Here is a 23,152-nt window from a genome sequence, read left to right on the forward strand (position 1 = left end):
CCCTTGAGGATTTTCTAGATTCCCCCTGCATCTCTCCTATTCTTAAAATGTTTAACATTGTAATAAAAAAACAATAAAAATAAATAAATAAATAAAGGCATAACCATCACACTTTGTATCACATGTGTGGCTGGTTAATCGTATGGTATCTATGTTAAGTTTTTAATAATGATATATTACTCTCATAACAGTTTTAAGAGGACGAGGTTTATTTTCTGAGATTTATCCTATTTTTCGTTTTTCGTGTGCACGATGAAAAAGCAGACGGTCCCTGACATCAAGCGACGCAAATCCGCCTTTTGTTCTCGCCGTGGAGCTGTCCGTGGTGCTGAAATGGGTCCACTCAACTCGTGACACACTGTCATGGCTACTACATTCCCTCTCAGTCAGTGGAGAAAAAAAAAACACATTATTTCAATAAGTGTGCTCGAAAATGCAGGGACCGTAATTTGGGTGGACACATGCACACGCGCACACGCCCTCTGTGAGATCTCGACAGCATGTAAACAATGAGCCCACATGACACACACAGGGGGCTGCACACACCCGACCTGCGCACACGGCGACACTTCAAACGAGTCACGACCTGCTCCTGCTCGGCTTCACCAACATTTCGCTGTTTATCTAAAAACACCACAGACTGAACCGTTAATTCCCGAGTTTCCCCACAGCTGAATATCTCCTCGGCTTGTCTCTAACGTTAAGACTGCCATCTGCCATCAGTCACTAAATCCTATCCGCCTTCCGCCCTTCACTGTAAGCCCACAGTGCAGCCAGCAGCTCATCTGACTTTAACCAAAAATAATTATTATACGTAAGTGCGCTTAGAAAACGTGATTTGTGCCACTTTCACAATGGATGTCTTTTTTTAAATTATTTTTATTTTATTCCAGAGTGAAACCAACAACGACATCTGGTGACAAGCTGCAAACACAAATGATGTCTGCTGTTTCTATTTTGATTTATATAGACATTACGACTATTTAAAGTAAGGCTTGTCACTCTGTGAGGGTAAATCTCAAAAATGGTATTTTTATTTTGAAAGCAATGTAGGGTTACTGAATTCTATAAATAATCTCATGATCCTGCAAAGTATATTTGGTATACACACAGGGGAGCTGTAGTGGTGGGGGACGACTGACTAACAACTAAGGATCCCATGCTTTTGTTTGCAATTTTTATTTTATTTTATTTTATTTAGTAATTAGCATTATAACTAAATTAAAATGGCTGAATGAATTGGTTGAACTTCTGAATTTTTTGTCTATGTCAATATCTGACTTGGGACCTTTTTTCCCATAAAGTTTTTTTTCCCTTTTTTTTAGGTTGCTGTAACCTTTATAAATAGTCCATTCCAAGGTAAAATAAAAATAAAAATCACTGAAATCCTTATTATCAGGTGATCATAAACTAATAAAAACAAAATTATTAATATTACAATCCAACTGGGGAGCTTTAAATAAATGTAGAGAAGTAAAGAATAAAATATTTCTCTTTGACATGTAGTCAACTGGAGCAGTTATAAAGTAGCATTTTTTTCTGACAGTTTGTCTTGGCTCAGTGCAAAGCTGAAATTTGGAGATAAGTGGTTCCAATAGGACATAAAGCAGCGGATGCGCATTGATCTGATCAACGTGAGATATCGTAAATAAACACACAACACAACCTCGATTCACTTTGAACAATAAGTCTTTATTTCACAGACATGTGCATTTAATAGATTTTTATTCACCAATTGTGTGTGTATGAATACCCGGGTTTGCTGACAGCAATGTGAAGCCATTGTGCATTAAAAAGTATATAATAATCCAGAATGTACTCACTTACATGGGCCTGTTAGTCCGTCCTTCCTGCTCTCCTTTCTCCTCCTAAACACATCAAAAAGAAAGAAAAAGAAACTAGTCAAACATTTAATGTTTCCAAATCTTTGTGGGGGGTTTTCTTAACAATTAATTTATTTATTTATTGAATTTTTCTCACACATTCAATCTATCAGACTTTATTTGTATAGCTTTTTTAATACAAGCAAAACTGTAACTGTAAATGCTTCAAAACTAGAACAGGTAACAGATAAGAATGTTTAAAAATAATAATAAAATATACAGTAAAACAGACTAAAATATATAATACATAGTTAATAAATAAATAAGTAAAGTTTGATTAAAAGCCAAACTAAAAAGGAAGGTCTTGAGTTTGCTTTAAATATATCAACCCCCTCTGCTGCCCTCAGGTCCTCTGGTGACGTTTGGTTTTAACTTTTGAGACACAAAAGGAGGCTATTACAGAGTTTGCATTTTCCAAGATAAAATAAATACAGTTAAATAATAATAATCCCATAAAACAAGGGCCATAATAAAAGCATTAGTGTCTATACTGTTAGACAAATCTCATTAAAACCGTGTGATGGAGCTCCTGAAACCAGACCAGCAGTTATTAAAGAGATGTGATTTTCTTTTAGGATTTCACTTTTTTTCTGATGTCATGTAGGAGGAGATTCCTTTAACCCTTTAAAACCTGGATTGACATCACTTTCCTTGTGCAGCGCTCAGACACTTTTCACAAGTATTTAAACCTTTGGACCCTGAGCAAATTGATTTGATTTCTTTTAAAAAAAAAAAAAAAAAACATGGCAGAAAAGGCAATGAGCAACTTGACAAGAAATTCTGCAAATTACAAGAAATTAATAGAATTGGGACGTTGTTTTTGTTTTGTTTTTTAAACTAGGAAAAAATGTCCGGAGAACTTTACTTGTAATTATCACAGGTATATGTTTAAAATAATTCAGAGTTGTTATAAAATTTAAGCCATTTTCTCTGAGCTATTTATTGTTTGTTTGTTATATTTTCTTATTTTTTTGGGGCTTATTTTCAGGTAATTTTCTTGTACTCTTTAATAAATTCTTGCTATTTTCATCATTTTCTAATAAGTCATTGCCTTCTCCTCATGTTTTTCTAAAGAAATAAAGCCTATTTGCCCAGGTTTCAAAGGGTTAAGCACATGGAGACCAGGGGAGGATCTGCACTTTTTCATAACAAAGGATAATAAATCAAAACAATTATTACCAGCAATCTTCTGTATTGGCTTTTTGGATGTCCTGCTGCTGGCACTCAGTTTGTGATGTACCAAACTCACTGAGCTGCTGCGGTGCACAGCATCCACATCAGAGCATGAGGCGGCTTCACTGGGAGAGCTGAGCAGGATTCAAAGAGGAGAGCATCCACAGCATCAGACTCCCTCCTCCTCCTCCTCCTCCTCCTCCTCTTCTTCAGTAACATGTGGAGAAGGTTCCCATCACATCAGACACATCAAAGTGAGGCTCTGGATCCCTGAGGGGGACAACAGGAGGAGGGATGGGATCAAACAGGAAAGGGGTTAAAATTCTAGCTCAGGATAAATAAATAAACAAAAACATCAATTATAATAATGCATTTTTTAGCGCAATAAACGACACTAACAACGTCCATGACAAGAGTTTCTTTGCTGCTCTTCGTCTTGAAAGGCAGAGTGATAAAGTGAAAGTGATGCTGCAAAGATCTACTGACATCTGGCGACGGTCTGCGCACCTGAGCTCACTGCACGTCCTCTTATCAGAGAAATAAAAAAAACAATCAATAACGGTTAACTTCGGTCTGATCATCGCTTTTCGCCCTATTTTATTACGCAAAATATTTTTTTATTATTTCATCTAATATAGGATTTCGAAAACGTGCGCGCGCATATAGTTAACACTCATTTCCCTGAATGAAACTGTAATGATTACAGAGTGAATCTTAATTAGAGCAAATAAAGATAATAAGTAAAAGCTTTGTTAAAGTTGCAATGTGGTTGTGAAATAAACATTTCCGCGTGTCGTTTAAGGCCACGAGTTGAGGTTTTGTGTATTATCTAAACTTACAAAATTCAAATCAATACGAGTTTAGAGTAAAACTGGGTCGATCTGATTGTTTAATTAATTTAGTGACTCTTAGAAGAAACATCTATTTTGATAAATGCCATAAAAATCTATTCATTTTTAGAGCATAAAATAAAACAATTAAAACATTAACAAGGTACACTAGAGTTTCAAAATCCAAACTTCTAATTAATAAGATTTGATTTTTGCAAAATAATTAATCAAGCATAACTCAAATACTTGTTTTGTAATTGTCCAATCAATGTTACTGATTATCACTGTCTTGCACACAATTTCTCATATTGAAGTCAGTTTGGTCATAATTTAATTAAAGAGCCCTCATTCTCCCTTTTGCATTTAAGAGGCAGAAAACAGCTGAGGAGCCAGAGAGATTTCTACTGTGCCATGAGGGAAACAAACATCTGTTCCCCCAAAGGGAAACAATGAACCCTCAGCTGAGAACATGTTCAGCACACAACCAGCACAGAAAACAGTGACCTGGACGTGAGGAAGGATTTTTTTTTTTTTTTGATTGACTTAATGCTCAATGTTTGCAGAGGCAGGAAAGCCTTGTATAAATAGATTTGGTAGCTGGTTTAATTTTTTAAAAGCTGATTTGAGGCGAACTCTACGGGCTCAAAAAGAACAGATGAACATAAGCAATGTCTCAACTTTATTATCAGTGGAGAATAAAGCATAATGGACTCCACTGAAAATAAGAGTCTACAAATCTATTGTTTCCAGAACGAACAGAAACCTATGCACAAATGTCAAGACTGTGCTGGTTAAAGCGGATCAGAGAAAATAATAAGATTGCAATATGAGATTTGTTTGTCTTAGATTAAACTAAGTAACCTACACAGACTTTTAGGGTCAGTCGAATTAACTGTGATCTGAGAAAGCTCACAAAAACTAAAAATGACCTAGAAAGAAACAAAGCGATATTAAACAGGAACATCCAAGTATGAAAAGCAAGAAACCTCTGTGTGGATATTTCTCCCTAAATTGTGATTTTTTTTTCTTTGTGGCTTAAATTTAAACCTTATTTCAAACACTGGCAATTTAGCTAGAGCACAGACTATTTTCTTCTTCTTTTTTTTAAAGGATTTTAATGTGACAATATTTTTTCCTTTTTAAAATAGCAGAATCTTAATATAAAAAAGTACATTTTATTCAACTTGTTTCAATTTAAATGCGCCTTTGTAAGAGGAGTTAGATATTTTTTCATTCTTTGATTACTTTTACCTCTCTGGGATAATGTTGAAACAGCAGCCTATTTTACAGCTAAACTGAAATCAGTTTATGAGTATAAAAATAGTGATTAAAATAATACTTTACCCACAAAATCAGTTAGTCATGCTGTGTTATGCTGAATTTGTGGGGAAAAAATGAGGGTTTTTTTTTACCCCTACACAAAACAGCAAACATAATTTATGAATTGATTTGGGATCACGCTTAACAGCAAAACAACATCAAAACATCGGCCCACAAATTTTCTCACAACTCATGCAGTATAATCCAAGTCTCATTTATCTCAGTGCTTTCCAAACAAATGCATTTTCACAAAAAAACCCTCATTATTGGAGTGTGGCTCTGAAGAGAGCAAATAGGTTCACTTCAGTTTTAAAGAGAGACGTTTTAGAGTAAATGCATGTGTACGTCTGGATAAATGAGACTTGGATTATACTGCATGAGTTCTGTGAGTTTGTATAAAATTGTTTTGATATAGTTCTGCTGTGGTGCCACGTGGTCCCCAATCAATCAATATTTTTGTTGTGGAGGCATGTGGAAAACACAGTATAACTAAATAATATACAAATTGTAATTTTTGTTGGTGAAGGTATGCCTTTAAATACTGCCGTCAAATAAAGAATAATCCTGCAAAATGCATTAACATGCTACGGATAGATGATAACAAAGAGTTTAGGGCAGTGCTGCCACAGTTCAAAGATCAAAGGAAATAAAACAACACATTTTTTTTAAACTCAGATTTTATTAGTCAGTACAAGTAAAACGAAACCGAAGACGAGTATCTTCATCCCCGCCGAAAATGCACTTCTTCTGGCTCGGTGTTGGGAGGCAGGGAAAAAAAAACCAAAACTTTCACACCTCTTTCTCCCTTTTGAGTAGACATGTGCCGCTCTTCTTCAAGGAACTTAACGAGACGTAAAAAAATTATCGCCGGAGGGATCTCACGCGCTGCTGGAGAAGGCATCGCTTCACAAATATATAACAACCGCAGTTTGAGTAGTGACAAAATAATTTCCCTAAATATGCTAACGAGTAGGAGGAACATAAATTCTATAGCATACACTCTGTTTTTCATAACCAAAGTGATTTAATTTAAACTGGATGTTTCACCAAAAGCTACCGGGAAGCTGCTGATGTGAAGAGAAGCAGTAAAAACTGCTCACCGAGAAACTAAATAACAGCAGAAACATTGCTCCAGCTACATTCTTTTGTTACTTTCTTAGCAAAAATAACTCATTAGATTCAAACTTACACTTGAGCGCATGCACACACGCACACCATGCACACACTCTGACCTTTATCAAACTGACTGCCCAATTACATATTTAATGCAATGCTTCGTACTGGAGCAAATAACACAAAAAAAAGTGAATTATATATATATCCACCTCTTATTTTCTTTAATCTTCTGTCTTCACTCTTCAGCTCAGCAGCCCCTCTCAGAGCCTCTGATTTCTCTCACATCTCCTGGTGTTGTCTCTTGTTCTCCTCCACCATCCTTTATTCGTCGCCGGTCACATTTTCCTCAGGTAGCTGCTGAATTAATTCACACTCGTCTCCCGGTGCCCGCCTCTGTTCCTGCGCTTTTATCCACCCAGATTTTTCACAGGTTTCTCCTGACAGGGTGTGCACCAACAGTCTTAAAAGCGCTGCCTCTGACTTCATGACACCACAGTGATGAAGAGCTCAAAGCTACATAAGCAGTCAGTACCGCGGGGGTGGAAAGGGTCTTTTCGGGGGGAACATTGGACCAGGGTTCCCGCCTCCTCTTGGACCTGGACGTTTGCCTCTTAACCTCGGATCAGGGCCGTGGAAATGAGGAAATGGTGCACGTGGGGGCGGCGCTCTGGGTTGTGGGTGGTGTGCTGGGTGCAGAGGTCGATGTAGAGGCCGTGGACCCGGATGGCGAATTTCAAAATTAGATGGCGGTGGTGGTCTCCTTGGAGCGTAGTGTGGAGGAAGAGGAGGGCTGTGCCGCTTGTAGTCTTGGGCGTAGTAAGGGTCATCAGAGGGTGAGCGAGGAGGCGTGGGGCGGCCTCGGATTCTTGGGAAGTGGTGTGGAGGGCTGCCTGGCCTGCGATATGGATCGTCCGGGTGGCGGTAAGGGTCGTCTTGAAAGAAACGGGCATCACGGTGACGGAGCTCGTCCTGGTAGCGCGGGTCATCTGGGGGAGGGCGGAAAAGCTCGGGGTGAGGAGGACGAGCTCGGTCACGATCATACGGCGCATCATCAGGAGGAAACATGGATTTGTGCTGATGGTCGTGGACCACCATCCCACTGATGACGCTGTTGCCTCTGGTCCCGATCACCTCCCCCGAGCCCGGGCTAGGCAACGGCTGCTGCGACGGCTGCTGCTCTGGTGGCATCATCATACTGCTGGGCGCTGAAGGGGGCGCGTCAAAGACATGAGGAGGTGGAGGGAACAACCTTGGGATAGGAGGAAGGTTGCTTCTGAGGATGCCAGGAGACGCGGTGGCGCCCTGCTGGGAGGCCAAATCTTGAGGTTCCTGAAATCTCTCTGTTTGGTACGGATGAAGTCCTGAGGTCTTATTTTCTGCAGCCCCTCCAGGCGCTGTCACGCTGTAGCCTCTGGGTTGCTGGGAGCTCCCCTCTGGGTAAGCGTCAGCGTACCAACCCCTCTCACTCACCCCCTGAAAGCCTTCTATTGTCTGTGTGCTACTGGCGCTGCCCGGGGCTCTTTCTCCAGGCACTGGCCCTCCTGTTTGAGCAGAAATCTGCTGGTAATGTGCAACAGGCGCAGTAATCTCATGCTCTGACATCTCGTGTTTGCCGTATGTGTACGGCTGGTAGATCTGCCCGTTCTGAGGCATGCTCGGCTGCACGTGAGCTTGCTGTTGGGGATTGTTGAGGTTCTGCTGACCGCGGTTCTGGTATACGAGAGAACCCGTTTCGACATTTTCTCCAAACAATGGCTGATTTGTGTTGGACGTGAATGGGACCACCACCGGCTTGTCCATAATCTCATCTTGAGTTGGGGTTCCTCCGCCCTCATCCCGCACTGGGGTCCCACCCTGGGTGTCTGTCCCAATTACTGGACTGTTGTCCTCTCCAAGTGCTGGGTTTGTGGAAAGACCAAGGCTGAACGCACTGAAAGCACGGTTCCCCTGCAGGAAGCTGTGGATTTTAGACTCTAAACTCTCTGAAGACGGGGACGGTTCTGGCTCTGTTGTCAAATCCATGTCTCTGTGGAGAGCCTGGACCAGGGCTGAGGCTGGGTTGGGAGTCTGAGTGGGGGCTAGGGAGCTTGTGCTCTGTCTTACAGTGGAGCTGTGTGAAGAAGGCACAGGTGCGACAGAGGAGAGAGACAGGCTCTGAGAGGGCCCTGCTGATGCAGATGTGGGTAAGGGAGAGGGAGGGATCTTGCCTGAACTGGAGGAGTCAGAGGAGACATTTGCAGCTGGGCTGCTCAGAAGAGACGTGATGCCTAAGTGAAGAAACAGAAAACACAGAAATGCACTTTAAACAACCTTGAGGCTTTGAATGTATGAGATAATATAACAAGAAAGTTTTTGCTTTCAAATTAAACAAACGACTACTTGTTCTCACCCTCAAGGCCGCCTTGGCTCTGGACTTTGGAGAGAGCACCGAGGAGGTCTGCGGGGCTCACGTCCACCTTGGAGAGAAGGCTTACCAACGAACTGGCATCCTGAGAGGCTACAGAGGCAAGTGTTGTCTTAACTGAGGAGCGAGCAGGGGCAGCTGCAGGAGGACTCTCCACTACTGGTCCTGTGAGACAGAGCGGGACACTCACTTTAACTGCAAATTGCCATAACTGATTATGGAGACGATTTTTTAATCAGCAAAAGCACTTTCTTAGAAATAAGCACTATTGCAGGAGAATGGTGGGACTCAAACCACATTTATAATCAGGGCTGAGTAGCATTTAAAAGAATATGATACCAGTAACTTTGAAGTGTGACCGATTCAAACAGAGAGCTTCAACTTCATCAAATACACCGCGCTTGACTTCACCGCATCACAGACTGTATCGGTTGTGGCTGCAACACGAGTGTGAGCTCCAAGCCCAGGACAGTTGTGAGAGTGTGTGTTAACTCGTGCTATCCAGGCAGAGGCAGATGAGATATAGGACAGTGCAGACAGGATCATTTGACTGGAGATGTTTCAGTAATGCTGGGTTATTTTGGTTGATACTTTATGGGTATTGACTAATGACATCCAGTTATATTTAGAATAAAGAAAAGAAATATATCCTTTTTTGTGATACTAAAGGTGAAATTAAATTTAGACTTATTATTATTAAAGGGAAAGTATTTTTCATAGCAGACGTCACAAAACACCATCCAATCATCCGTGCAAAGATTTTCTTTTTTTTTTTAAAGGTGACACAATAAATATTTTGAATGTTTCTGTTTTAACATTTTTATAATTTTGGTTGGTTGTGGTTTTATTACAGCTTTAATATGATGTTGGAACAGCCACCAGTGCTCACCTGTGTTCTTCTTGATCGAAAAACTGGTGAGGAGGGAGCCAATTTTACCGAGGTCAATGCTTCCCACCGCTGCTGCTACAGGAGCCGCCACAGGAGCCGCCACAGGGGGGCCACAAGTGACCTGCGTGACGGGCTGCTCTGTTGACACTGATGGCTCCGTTTTTGAAGTGGACACCTTTGGGGGGGCGAGACTTTCCATCCTCTCCTCAACTGAGAAAAAAAACAGCAGTGAGACACTCTATTTGATGAAACAAGACAACTATAGTTATTTGTTATTAAGCACCACAATTAATTTAGTCATTTCTTTTCTACAAGCACACATAATTTATGGGAGCATGAAAGGCACCGCTAATAAATCAGTGGAGGAGAACATGCTACTGAAAATACCGAAGGTTAGTCTCTCAAGCTTTGTGTGAAAAACAAAACTGTAATACAAAGGTCATCCATCTAAAAAATGAAGTCTGAATAAAAAAGTTTATGCGCAGCGACCAAGTTAAAATACAAATTTTCTTAACACGCTGACATTGTAATGACAAATAATCCTATCCTAGCTATAAGATACTGTGTATGATGTTGAAATGATGTAGGGCTGCATGAACAGTTATTTTTATTATTTATTAATGTGCTAATTTTATTCAGTGAAAATTTTACTTGAGCAGTGAAAGCTAAATAAAATGGTAAAATATAGTAGACGTAGTATAACAATGAGATCATCTTAACATATGTCTTAAAAACAAATTTCAGTAAATGTACGTGCTGATAAAAGGTCATATTGAACCCAGTGGCGTTGACTGTGGTGGTTAACACAGATCCTATAAGGTGAGCTGCAGGTGTTCGAGGCAATAAAACATTTATCTATTTATTAAAAACAAACAAACAACAAAACAACAAAAACAAAAACAGCATATGTGTTTCTATGTGGGGAACAAAATCGTCATTGGAAATTGTCAGGAACAAAAATCGTCAGGAATACTTGACTTATGAAGCTTGTGAGTTTTGTGTGATTTTCTCATAGACTGTAAACACAAAAGTAGGCGTAGCCAGTGTGGAAGTCTCTGAAACCTGCATTTTTTTTAAACTGCAGGAGGGTGACGCCACTGTTCGCAAAAAGAATTCTGACTGTATACAAGCCAATAGCAAAATGACCCTACTTCCTAGTTGATTTATGAGTTTATGGTCTCAAAAACAAGATTAAAGTTTCCTTCAAAACGGTATGATGTTCATTTTATAAGCTTTCTTCCCATTTTCAGTAAAATAGCTGATAAAGCAGGGTACGCTTTAGGGCGGGGCTACCTCATGACTGACAGGTCGCTACCAAAACAACCTATTTCATAGCACTCTATATATTTAAATAACTGTAGAAAATTGTTTTTGGGTGTTGTCCAATGTTTTCATCTTAAAACTCTGTTTGTTTTATTTTCTACTTTGTGTTCTTTATTTTATTACCTAGTTCTGTACTGTACTTAAAACATGAAAATTGTTTATAAATAAAGAGTTTAAAATCTTTTTTTGAGCCTTTTCATCTCAGTTCATGAAATTCTAACATTTTGGTCACTTTTAGCGTTTAACTGCACTAAAAAAACACTCAAAGAATCCCTCCCTGCCAGCAGTTACATATAAGCTAGCGTTATATAGATACATATAGTATACAGTATATGCTGTACCCTTTCATGCAAATATGGTCACTTGTGGCTCCCAAAAAAAAAAAAAAAAAAGAAAAAAGATCACGACGACCAAAATGCAAAATCAAGAATTTAAAACATTAGTCCACAGACCAATAGTTAACATCACAGTGGCTACGTACATTATTTTTAACCATGTATGGATTTCTAGCATGATTTAGTACCTTAAATGTCTATTTTTTATGGTGCTTTTTATTATTTTGACACATTTTCTGCACAATGCTGCCACAGGAATTCCACATTTATAAAAAATATTTCATTTTAAAGGCTCTCACTGTGCCGTCACTGAGTCCATTCCTTACCTATAATACCACCGCTGTCCATTTCTTCCTCAGAGAGATCCATGTCTTCCACGTCACGGTTGTCATTCTGCCCGACAGTCTCCGTGTGTTTAGGGGATGCTCCGGGTGAGGACAGAGGGCTCGGGGCCGGCGGCTCCGCTTCGTCTTCCATAGCAGAGCCATCAAGATCGGGATCAGGATCAGGATCGGCCATATCCATACCATGGAAAGGGGACTCTGAGCCTGTTGGAGACGGTGCGTCTGCAGAGGGCGAGGGGATGGGTGAATCGTCCAGGTCTGGCAAGGTGGCCTTCAGAGTGTCCAGTTTACGCTTCAGGTGGGCAACCCGGTTGGCAAACGTCTGGTAAGCCTTCAGAGGAACGTTAATGAAGTGTTAGTGAATGAAACACAAGCTACCAACAGCTTTTATAGCCAGATTACAATTAAAATAATAGAAAATGACCAGAAAAAGTGTTGAAAATTGTAAAAAGAAAAAATATGTACACATTTTTGTAGCATTTTAAAAAATATAACAACAACAAGTATTATCATTATTATAGTTATAATAATAATAATAATAACTTTTCTGTCATTTCAGTTAATAAGAAGTTTTATCTATTGTACATAATTGCGTCACCTACACATAAATGGAAGGAAATAAAAGATATAAGTGATACAAGAAAGTGGCTCAAAAACCGAAACCCAAAAATGCAGACCAGGAAAAACAACAGAGCTGCTGTAAGTCGGCCAGTTTGTGCTGTTTATATGTATTTGATTGTACATAAATCATCCTGGGTAGCTCGGGTTTTGCTATTTTAATTTTTCAGACTTGAATTTTTAGATCCAAGTTTTAAAAACTTGAGCTTAAAAAAATAAATAAATAATTCAGCTTTTGAAATTGCAATCAAGAGATTTCATATTTTAATTTCAAAGAGGTTAAGTCAGGTCAAATAAATTTAAATACACTGCTTTCAAATTAAAATGTTTGAAATCTATAGACTCAGCAGTGTTTAAATTTCATTCTAAAGTATTTATTGGCTATTTAAATTTGAGGATTTTCATCTCTTTTTTTGCTTTCATATACATGCATCATTTACTACTTTTTCTGCAGCTTCCTACAGCGGAGCTTTTCATGTATGAAAAAATGTGCCTTTCATCTCATCTTAAATTAAATTTATACTTCCATCAAACTGAAGGAATCATTTTGAACAGGTACAGGTACATCATTTTCCAAAAAGAAATGCATTGTCACTCACATTAGCAACAATCTTGACCTCCTTGTACTGCATCTCGTAGAAGATATCTGCGTTGCTGAGGGCCTCCATGAGAGGAGGCCCCGTTTTGATTTGTTTGTCAAAGAACTTGACAAACTCCTGCAGTTGCGCACTTCCTTCCTCAAAGTCCTTGGAGAATTTCTTTCCCCCAGCCTTATCTGTTCAGGATCAAGCATGTAAGAATAATATTTGAGGCAATGTAAAATAAATAAATAAAAGGAACACTGATGATCTTGACACCAAGACCCATCTGTGCGTTGCAGCGGGACAGATGGTACAACAGTAGAAGACGACTAAAGCGAGCACCTTTGAGTCTCTTGAGGGCATCAGAACTGCAGATGTTAATCCTCATCGCTGCCAGCTGTTTTTCTCTCAGGTCCACCTCGTCCAGAGATCTCTTATACTTGGACAGTTCGTCGATAAGTGCCTGGGGCTAAAGCAGAGGGAGCGGTCAGCCAGAACGTGAGAGCAACATAGTATTAGAGTAAAGGAGAAAAATAGCAACAAGAATGACTTCTTATATAAGCTTAAAGGTATACTTATGATTTTCAAAAAAGATTTGCATCATAACAATATGGGTATTAATGAGATGAGTTAAACTTCCCTCCATCTTACCAGCACTCCGATATTACTTCTCTAAGGCTGTTGCTCATAATACATGCATTACATCTGCATTCAGACACAAAGAGTATAGAAGGGAAGGGAGCTGCTTCTCTCTTTTTCTCTCAAATGCAGACCAAACTCAAACCGTAAAACTAGGCCGTGCTGATCAAATATGAACCAAGATTTTGTTTCTGGGTTGCCTATTTCTCACCTAAAATGTCTTCAGAAACATAACTTAGTGCACTGTTGAACTGTAATACCAGTTTGTTAGCTACCAGCCGGCCATGTTGTTTTTAAAAGAGCCAAAGCAAACTCATAGTACGTCACCCACAAGAAGGAGCCTTTTTTGTCTGCTGCAGCACAGTGCATTCTGGTAGTTGTTGTCTATCTCCTAAGCAAAAGTGGAAGCCTCAGCTCTTTTCTCTGATCATTTAGCAGCAATTTCAAAAGTATTTGTGTCTTTCTACTGCACAAACAGCCCGGTTTTATAAAATGACCATCTTTCCAGCATGGAAATACTTATTTATAATCTAAATTAACAAATTTGCAGTTTAGTTCAGTTCAAAATTTAAATGTGTTACTTACCACAAACTCAGCAACAACCTTGGACTGTAGATCTGCTTTAGACTCCCCTGGAGCTTTAATAAAAAAATAAGACGGAAAATTAGAGATCCCATCACACGGAAAACATTGAGCATCCCCACAAAGGTGTGCGACATTCAGCAGTGTTTCTCCGACAATTAAAATGGGGAAACGCATCTTCATCATGCCTATGGTATAATGGATTTATTCTTTTTTATAATAAATATAAATATATTTGGAAATAAACTTGACATTTATGGTGGAAATAATGTTCCTTAGTCATGTCTTGTTTAGGTATGGCTTTATTGAATGCTCTCTTATTGTTTGAATAATAATTTAATTTTTCATACTTGTTTATCTTTAAAACATTATTTGCTTCATTTGTAGCATATGGAGTTGTGGCCACAAGCATTTAAATGTGTAACAACTGTTTCTGCTGCAGATTGTCACGTTATCCGTCTCATTATCTTTCAAGATTTCGCTCTTCTGATGGATTCAAGCCTGCTCATTCTCCAAATGGGTATCCTGCACCCAAAATGCTGTTCAAACTCTCATGTATAATTGCCAACACAGCCTTCGTAATTCTCGACCACAAAAGACACAGAAATGAGGTGCTGAAAAATCAAAAACCTAAATACAATCCCAAAACACTGAGATACCAAGTTGCATGGGACTGATATACTAACGTATATGTTTGTCAAAGTTTAGTAGGTAATTTTTGGTTGAATTTTTAATTAACAAATTACTGACATAGCAGATTTGCGTGGGATTAATATCACAAACGACCTGTGTAATTATTACAAATTACCAGAGGTGCTCAGATAACACTACCCTTGTGTGAACTGGGCTAATCACTGGGCAGGTTGTGCAAAACGAAGCAATATTTTTGAAACATCTATTAAACACAATTGCGAGATGACTGCATTTCCAGCGAGTGATGTTATGAGACTTCTCTTCTCACGATAACATTCCCATAAGCATGATGGATGTTCATAACATTAGCAAGTTTATTTCTATTGCAGCCATCGCACGAGCCGTCATTATTTCCATTCGAAGGCAACGTAGGCGTGTTAAGCGAGCGATAATCCCTCATACGTGAGGTGGCCATGTATGAGCCTGCTACATCACGCCTAAGGAAGCCAGTTCCTAACAACAAGCACATAACCATAGCATCATGTTACCTATAAAAGTGGAAAAAAGTGTTTCCATTGCAGTTTTGCAAAATATGACTTTTTCAAATCGCCTGAAATACCCCCTCAAATTGATGAGTTTCCATTCAGCGTATTTTATATTCGCTATTTCAATTCGCACAATTTGAGGTTTAATGGAAACTCGCCTATTGACTCATTTCAGTGAAGGACTATTGCCGCACCACCCACCAAAACAGCTGTTATCAGGGAAATGCCATTCAGTATTTGGATAAAATAATACAAATTCACAACACATAAGAATGAATCTACAGTAACTAACAGAAGAACAACATACTGTAACTTACAAAACAAAGTGGATACAAAGTCTGTGTATGAAATGTGTTTGAAGACAAAACTTTGCAAGATCAGTGATGAGAGGAGGCATTAATTAACTGTCAAAAGGAAATGAGAAAAAAAAAAAGCCAAGACACTTACTCTTTTGCTCCGCGGGTGTCACAGGAGGGGACTCCTCTTTGACTAAGCTACTCCTCAGCTCAGTAATGAGTGTCCCTGAATACACTCCTCTGTCCTCCCAGATGGACAGTATCCTCTCCACCGATTTAATTACCTTGGGGTCACCTTCGTTGCTGGAGGAAGGGGACAGAAAGACAGAATGAGGACGAGGGAGCGCAGGGATTTATGTTTTGTTGTTGTAATGACATTTGTGTTTTATGTGTGAGGGATTTCTCTGAATGAATAAAACAAAAAAACAAGGACAAAGGAGACAGAGAAAGTGAGACACAAAAGCTAAAGTCAAAGGATGAGGTCGAAATGAAGGAGAGGAAGAATAAAGGAACATATGTGGGACATTAAATCAGGACTGTCTAACACAACAGTTATTTTTGAAAGAGCTGAGCCCTCCATAAAACCACATCTCCGAAAACGACTTACTTGACCAGCAAGAAGGCCTCAGGGAGAATCTCTGCGAATGCTGTGCGGTAAACAATGGCGTTTTTCCTTTTACAGGTCTGAATGACATCATTGGCGACGTAAAAAAGGTTGAGTCTGTGTGAGGCATCAGCTGTTAGAGGAAAGAGAGACAGTGATGTTAGTTTACGGGGACGGCAGAGGAGTCGTGTAAAGAGGGTAACCCCAGATTCACAAAAAACGCTGTGAGATTTCATGCTTTTTGTTCGCTTGTTTGTTTGTTTGAGGATCATTTGGGGCTTTTTGGCAGCTTCAGCGTGAAAGGGGGAGGGAGAGCAGATGACATGCAGCAAAGAGCCGAGGTCGGAATTGAACCTGTGGCGGCAAAGACAAAGCCTTCGTACATGGGGCGCCCGCTCTACCAGGTGAGCTTAAGTGATCAATTTAAGCCAAACCATTGTCACTCTCCAGCTCTAACCAAGTGCTTTTTCTGCATAAACCTAAGCAGGTTTACAAAAATCTGATCTGGGGTTACCATCAAGCCACGACCAGGCAGAAGGTCTGCTGAACCAGAGTCCAGATAACTTCAAATGAGGCCCATATCTTTTAAAAATTTTTTTTCAATTTAGATTTTTGTTTCCTCCAGACACCAGAAACAACAGAATTACATCTTTTACACAGATTAAGTTGAAACATTAACACAGTCCAAACAATAGACGGCACACATTGAAGAAGACAGCTGGATTCAACAGGTTTGTCTTTCTGCAATTTTTGAAATGTTTGACTATTTTTATGATTAGCTGACTGTTCAATGACTATGTAAAATGAGACGCATCCATCATTTATGACCGTTACAAATTTAAAGGGGCCAAACAACAAAGAATATTTTCATACTGGAATGACATTAGAAAAAGGAAACAAATTTTAGTTTTTGTTAAACTGTAAATATAAAACATGGTACAACAATAAGTGTTGCAAGTGCCCAACTGCACAGTGCGAGTAAAATACCTCTTCTGGCGAGTAAATCTAGAAACTCACTTTCCCATCGACAATCAAGCAAACAGTGAAAAAACAGCTAAACACATCCTTTTTAGCCGTTTTATATATATATTCCAGTATATTTCTGATCAACTATAAATAACAACTAAATAACAATAATGATTTATTAGACACTCTGTTTAACCTAAGGACAGATACACTGTGTGAAAACCATTGTTTCTTATGAATTTTTAAAATTGTGACTGATTAACTCTCAAGCAACACCTCGTTATATCAGAGATCCAAAGTTATCAGAGGGCAAAGAAAGAGCAAGTCATTTAAGAGAGCATGTGATCAATGGCTATATGACATTTAACAAACAAGAAGACTACGCAACATAATACCACAACAGAGAGTGTTCAAGAGGAGGGGGTAACCTCACAGCCTCCTTCGTTTTCACACTCATGAGACTGAGTATAGTTTGAAATGTTTTGATTTCTGTGCCGACATGATACCCGAGTTCTGAATCAGACACCAAATTGATATTTTTCGCACAGACCACACCTTTTCCCCACAAAACCTTTTCTCTAAATCACAGAAAGAATCAAACTTCTCGGCTGGATAATGCTATTATCTCATCACAGAATATGTGGGCAACACTAACCCCCCATACAAACGCTAGATTGTTCTATTAATTAATAGATCTAATTAATTAATAGACACAAACTCAATTTTTGGACTGCAATGGTATTTGGGGGGAATTAGATATATAGGAAACAGATTATCATAGAAATTACCACATCGACCCCATCTGTTTCAAACATTAATTGTGACAAAAGATAAAAAGAAAAAAAAAAAAAAGTGCTTTTAATTCAAAGCCAACACATTTACATGAAAAGTTTTCATTGATTTGCTTAAATCATCCAGGTGATAGAAGATAGAGGACAAGTTTCTTACTCAAAGCACAAACATAAGAAAGTTACAGCTATTTGACTGAAAAACAGGACAAACAAAAAGCTGTTATAAACAGACTTATTTCAGACTATTCTCAGTCAAATTAAAATTGATCTAACTTAAACACAAAAAGCAAGCTGAGAGAGAAAGATAGAAAATCGTGAGGCAAGGCTCTCTCTCTTTAACAAACGTATGGGAGTAAAAACGAAATCTAAGTAAATCTAAAGTAAAATCTGCCAGCCAATCATCCCATAAAAGTCTGTGTTAAATGTCCTGTCCACAGCGGGTGTGAAGACACTGAAATGTTTTGGTACATCAAACAGCAACACACCAAAAACACAAAATGGGGTCAACACACAAATAAAAGCTTCCTGCATAACATTAACACAAGTGGGTCACTCATCTATTTACTTTATTTCAAACAAACACCTGTTTTGACGACAGAGGCCGGACAACTTCCATTAAAAACAAGAAGCTCTTCAGGTTGGTATGTTGGTATCTGCAATAAACCTTTCTAAATAAAACTGAATATAATTGTTTTTTAAATGTACTTTTGAATGCAATTGCAGCTGTAGATTAAATAGCTAACAAAAAACAGATGCTACGTTGTTATAGCTAAAGTCCAGCATCAAATGATTATTCAGCTCTTTTAAATGACTTGTCCGCTTATCTTGCACATACAAATCACAATTATGTTCATTATCTATTTATGTGTCATTTTTTGACAATTGTTTAAAGTAAATGAATTTTTTAAAAATAGTGAAAATGGCACACACACGTCACATTGTACTACCTACAAAGGTGATGTCTTACATGTGTTATGTCTGACCAACTAAAATACATTTAATTTACATTGATAAGGAACACAGAAAAGCAGCATTTTTACAGGTTGTTCTCAGACAAAGACATCTAATCTCAGTATCTGTGACTCCGACTCGCTCTCAACTAATGTCAGTCACCAGCAGTCCAGCACTGCCGAAACTGTGACCGCACGTGACAGGATTACAGATGTTGAGAAAGTCAAACATCTAAAATAGTTTCAAAATCAGAATCAGAATCAGAATCCGGTTTTATTGCCAAGTACATTTACATATACAAGGAATTTGACTTTGTGTTTTGCTGAATTAGTGAAGATGGCCCCCAAAAAATTGAGTGCCAGATATGCCAAAGGAAAAGGGCATATCACAAATCCACAACTATCTTGCTAAAATAACTAAAAAAAACCTTTAGTAACAGCTCGGCTGTCTTTCAAAATGTTCCTTTTTGGTAACTATTATAAGAAAAAAAAGAATCTTTTTTTTTCTCAACAAATCTTCAATGACCAAAAACTGGTATTTGGAAAGTGCAAAAAGAAAGAGTATACAAATACAAAATATACATGACACATACAAGATTTCAGTGAGTCCGTTAACAAGGATTAGTCCAGCACCAGGCCACTTAAATACCATTTGTGATGGACTTTATAACACACAGAGAACTCAAGTCTACAAGTCATATAATATTGTCAGATCTTGCAGCACAGGCTTATGCAATACTTTTTTTGAGTAAAGAGATACTCAAACAAGTAAACATATGTGTAACCAAGGCCTACAAGAATACAGCATCTCGGGGGACATCACCACACTGCAACCGCAGCCTGAAATGCACAATCTGTTACTGCAAAACACCAGTGACAAACTTGAGAAGCACAAAAAGCTTAAGTTACACAAAGCTAAACCAACAAAACAGATGATTGCTTCAGGACCTCAACTCAACAGAAAGCGCTTGTGTGAATCTCATACAAAACTGAGAAAACTTGTTTGTGCAGTGCCCACTGAAATCCCCCCTGACAATGGAAAGTGATCAGAAGGTTCATTGTCATGCTTCAATTGTATTTGAGGACTGGTGAAAATCAAGACTATTCAGCATGTATTTCCCCCTCTGCTATTGTTCTGTAAATCAAAGAAAGCATCAAAACTAGAGATGAGTTGCAAGTTAATTATTATTATTAAGTGGTGAATGGTTACCTAATACTTACGGTATGAAGAAACAAAGAATTCTTACCAAAGCCTATCATACTTTTATAGAGAGCAACCTGACGACAACGCACCTTCACCATCAAGAAAAGTTTTGTTTTTGAGATAAATCATACAAATGAGGTTATGTTTCAACCTTAATTTTAACAGTCAGTAAACTACAAAGCAATTCATCAACACTGTTTCATAAGATGACTTAACTTTTACTACAGCAGTCCTCGAGACTCAGCTTAGAACAAAACAACATTGTAGGCTGAATAAGACTGTTTCAGGGGCCCTGGGGAAAAAAAAACATTGCTGTCTGGCCCCTGTTGTCTCCAAGTTACCATCTAGCACAGTGCACAAATCCCACAATAGATGGCAGCTTTGATCCATTTTACAAAGTGACCCGAAAACAAACATGTCTGTTATGCTTTTAAGTGTCCTTGGTTTATCAGTATGTCAGTGAGTTTGAAGATATTTGCCGAGACACAACTTAATTTATAAAAATGCATCATGGCAGCACAATGTAAACTCAAATAATAAATGTGTTAAATTAGATTTTGACACAAAGCCCCTCTGCAGGATAATACCACAAGACAGTGTAATATTGCAGGTCCCAGCTGATGCTGGACTTAAGTGGTAAAAATAAAGTACAAATCTGCAAATAATCAAAATGCCAAAAAGCAACTGATACTTGGGACCCTGGAATTCTTCTCCAGGTTTGTATCAAAGTTTCGAAAAACACTTTGCTACTTCAGTTATCAACGCAAAATCAAACGCCCCCCTTAACAAGGATTTTAGTAACCTAACATCAAGTAGGTGAAGTTTGTCCTGTCAACAGATAAGGCAGCAGTAGTTAACTTCTTTCTTTCACAACAAGAGAAAAAAGTCAACCTAAAAGTAACAGATATAATTGTCACAATTATATAGTTAATTTAGGGGAAGCGTAAGCAATCAGTATCACCTCTATTGGCTAAGTATTTTCACATACACTGACAACAGTGTGAATATGAAAAAATAGGTGTGAATATATATAAAAAGCACCAGCGACCAACAATGAGAAAAAAATAAATAAAATAAAACATCAATATACAAGTAAAGCGTTCAGTAAGTTACAAACTACACAAATAGTGCAAAGAAATTAAAACTGAATGAAAGCTGCAACAATTAGTCAAGTAGTAGGTTATTCTACAGACACTCAAAAATCTGCAACTATTTAAATAATCAATGAATAATTATTTTGCAAGCAAAAATGCCAAAAGTGTCATACTTCCAGGTTCCAAAATGTGAAGATTTGCCACTTTTTCTTGGCTTTACATTTTAAAGAAACTGTAAAATTTGGGAGTTTGGAAATGTTGGTTGGATAAAAGAAGACATTCGATGAAGTCACTTCAGACTCTATGATATTGTAACAGGCTTTCCTCGCTGTTTTCTTATATTTTGTAGACAGAACAATTAAGCGATTAATCGAAAAAATCTACAGATTAATCGTAATGAACATAATAATTAATTGCAGCCATGCTGGATGGATTTTTATGCACAGTATGTGCATGTATGCATGGTTATACACTACATAAGTCATCTGTGACCAACGATATGAACACTGGTTAATTAAATTAAAACCTGTAGCATTAAAGGCCAAACTAAAATGGGATGAGGGGATGTTTGTGAGTAACGTTAGCAGCACAGAGTAATCACGTAAGACCGACCGAAATGTTCTTGTGTCGTTTGAGGTACAGCACCTTCCGTAGGGGAGCACAAATATTGACAAATAACATAATATAATAGTAACTTTAGACACTAGGATGACAGCCATTGTTGTGCCGTAAAAATATCACCTATTTAACTGAAGCAGCAACGGTCAGTTGGACGGTTAGTAACATTAAAACTACTCACATTTCCTCAAAATCCTCATCCAGTGTCGTACAATCAGGCTGTGGTACCTCTTGTTATCGATGCACCACGTTGACAGTCCTTGAATTGAGTCCATAGTGTTGGAAACACCCTGGAACTTCCTATCCAGAGTGGACTCCAGAGAGCCGCCAGAAGCGGCTCCTGCTCCGGCTGACATGTCCGGAGGAGCTCGCGGTAGCCACTTAGCTTAGCATGCTAGCTTACCGTAGCACAGACACCATCGCGTTCAGCAGCCTCTCAGCTGCCGTTAAAATGTTACAATGCTAAAATGTTCGCTGCGCTGACTCTAATCACCTTTTAACTCTATAAATTATCTATAATGAGCTTTTGTATCACACTTATTAGTGTCGTAACCTAACATTTAGGGCTAAAACTTCGCGCCTCGCAACATCCTGGAGGTCTGTTTACTCGTCGCTGGTGGAGGGATGAAGGACACTTCCGCAAACACGACGCGACTATGGCGCCACCCAGCGCCGCGGAGGGTAACGTCTGCCAGCGCCACCTGCTGCGTGTTATTAGCATTTCACTATAATACGTCCATGGTTATTAGTGGTGAAGGAAGAAAATCAGAATTAGAATCAAAAGTGCTTTTTTCGGTCAATCAATCAGTCAGACTATTTTTATATTACTTACAGCACTAACTAAAGCCAGAGACGCTACCATAAGTGAGGAAACACCAGAGGCAAACTTTTAAATAGAAAGATAAAAATAAATGAATAGATAAAGAATTTCTTTCAAAAACATGGGGGGCAATAAGTAACTTGGTAAGAGATGTACTACAAATTGCAAAAAATTTGTAGATTTAGAAAATTATTTTTAAAAAGTTTGGGAAAACTGTATGGGAAAAAAGGAAGAAAAAAAAGCTAGGGATAACAACTTAAATTGATCATATTTACATATTTTAAATTATGTTACAAAAATTATTATCATTTTAGATTTAAGAAAAAAAATAATTTCAAGGTAATTTTCTCTCCCCTTTTCACTTATATATACATATTTTTTTTTTTTTATTTTATTTTAGTTTTTTTGCAGTATGTGTTTTTTTTTTTATACCAAGTTGCTTGTCGCTTCAGGTTTGTTGAATTTTTTAAGCACTGAGGTGTTAGGGAAGGGGCATACATCTTTAAATGGCTGTATTTTGTATTTATTTTGCCGCTGATTTTTAAAAAATTAGAAACTGTTAAAACAGAAGGTGTCATTGAATTTTCAAATTTC

The 23,152-nt window shown here is 38.4% G+C and overlaps 1 protein-coding gene across 1 annotated transcript; it reads right to left on the reverse strand.

Moving 5' to 3' along the window:
* Positions 1-5,865: 5,865 nt before the first annotated feature.
* Positions 5,866-22,345, reverse strand: rprd2a (regulation of nuclear pre-mRNA domain containing 2a). The gene is made up of 10 exons (XM_042506857.1): positions 21,920-22,345; positions 16,119-16,248; positions 15,663-15,814; positions 14,041-14,093; positions 13,159-13,285; positions 12,835-13,010; positions 11,600-11,948; positions 9,616-9,825; positions 8,712-8,891; positions 5,866-8,589 (listed from the first exon to the last, which is right to left on the reverse strand). Exons 1-10 carry the CDS (start codon positions 22,092-22,094, stop codon positions 6,848-6,850), a joined length of 3,294 nt encoding a protein of 1,097 aa, XP_042362791.1. The 5' UTR covers positions 22,095-22,345; the 3' UTR covers positions 5,866-6,847.
* Between the last annotated feature and the right edge of the window lie 807 nt (positions 22,346-23,152).

Source organism: Plectropomus leopardus, chromosome 18 (assembly GCF_008729295.1).
Source record: "Plectropomus leopardus isolate mb chromosome 18, YSFRI_Pleo_2.0, whole genome shotgun sequence".
Taxonomy (NCBI): Eukaryota; Metazoa; Chordata; class Actinopteri; order Perciformes; family Serranidae; genus Plectropomus; species Plectropomus leopardus.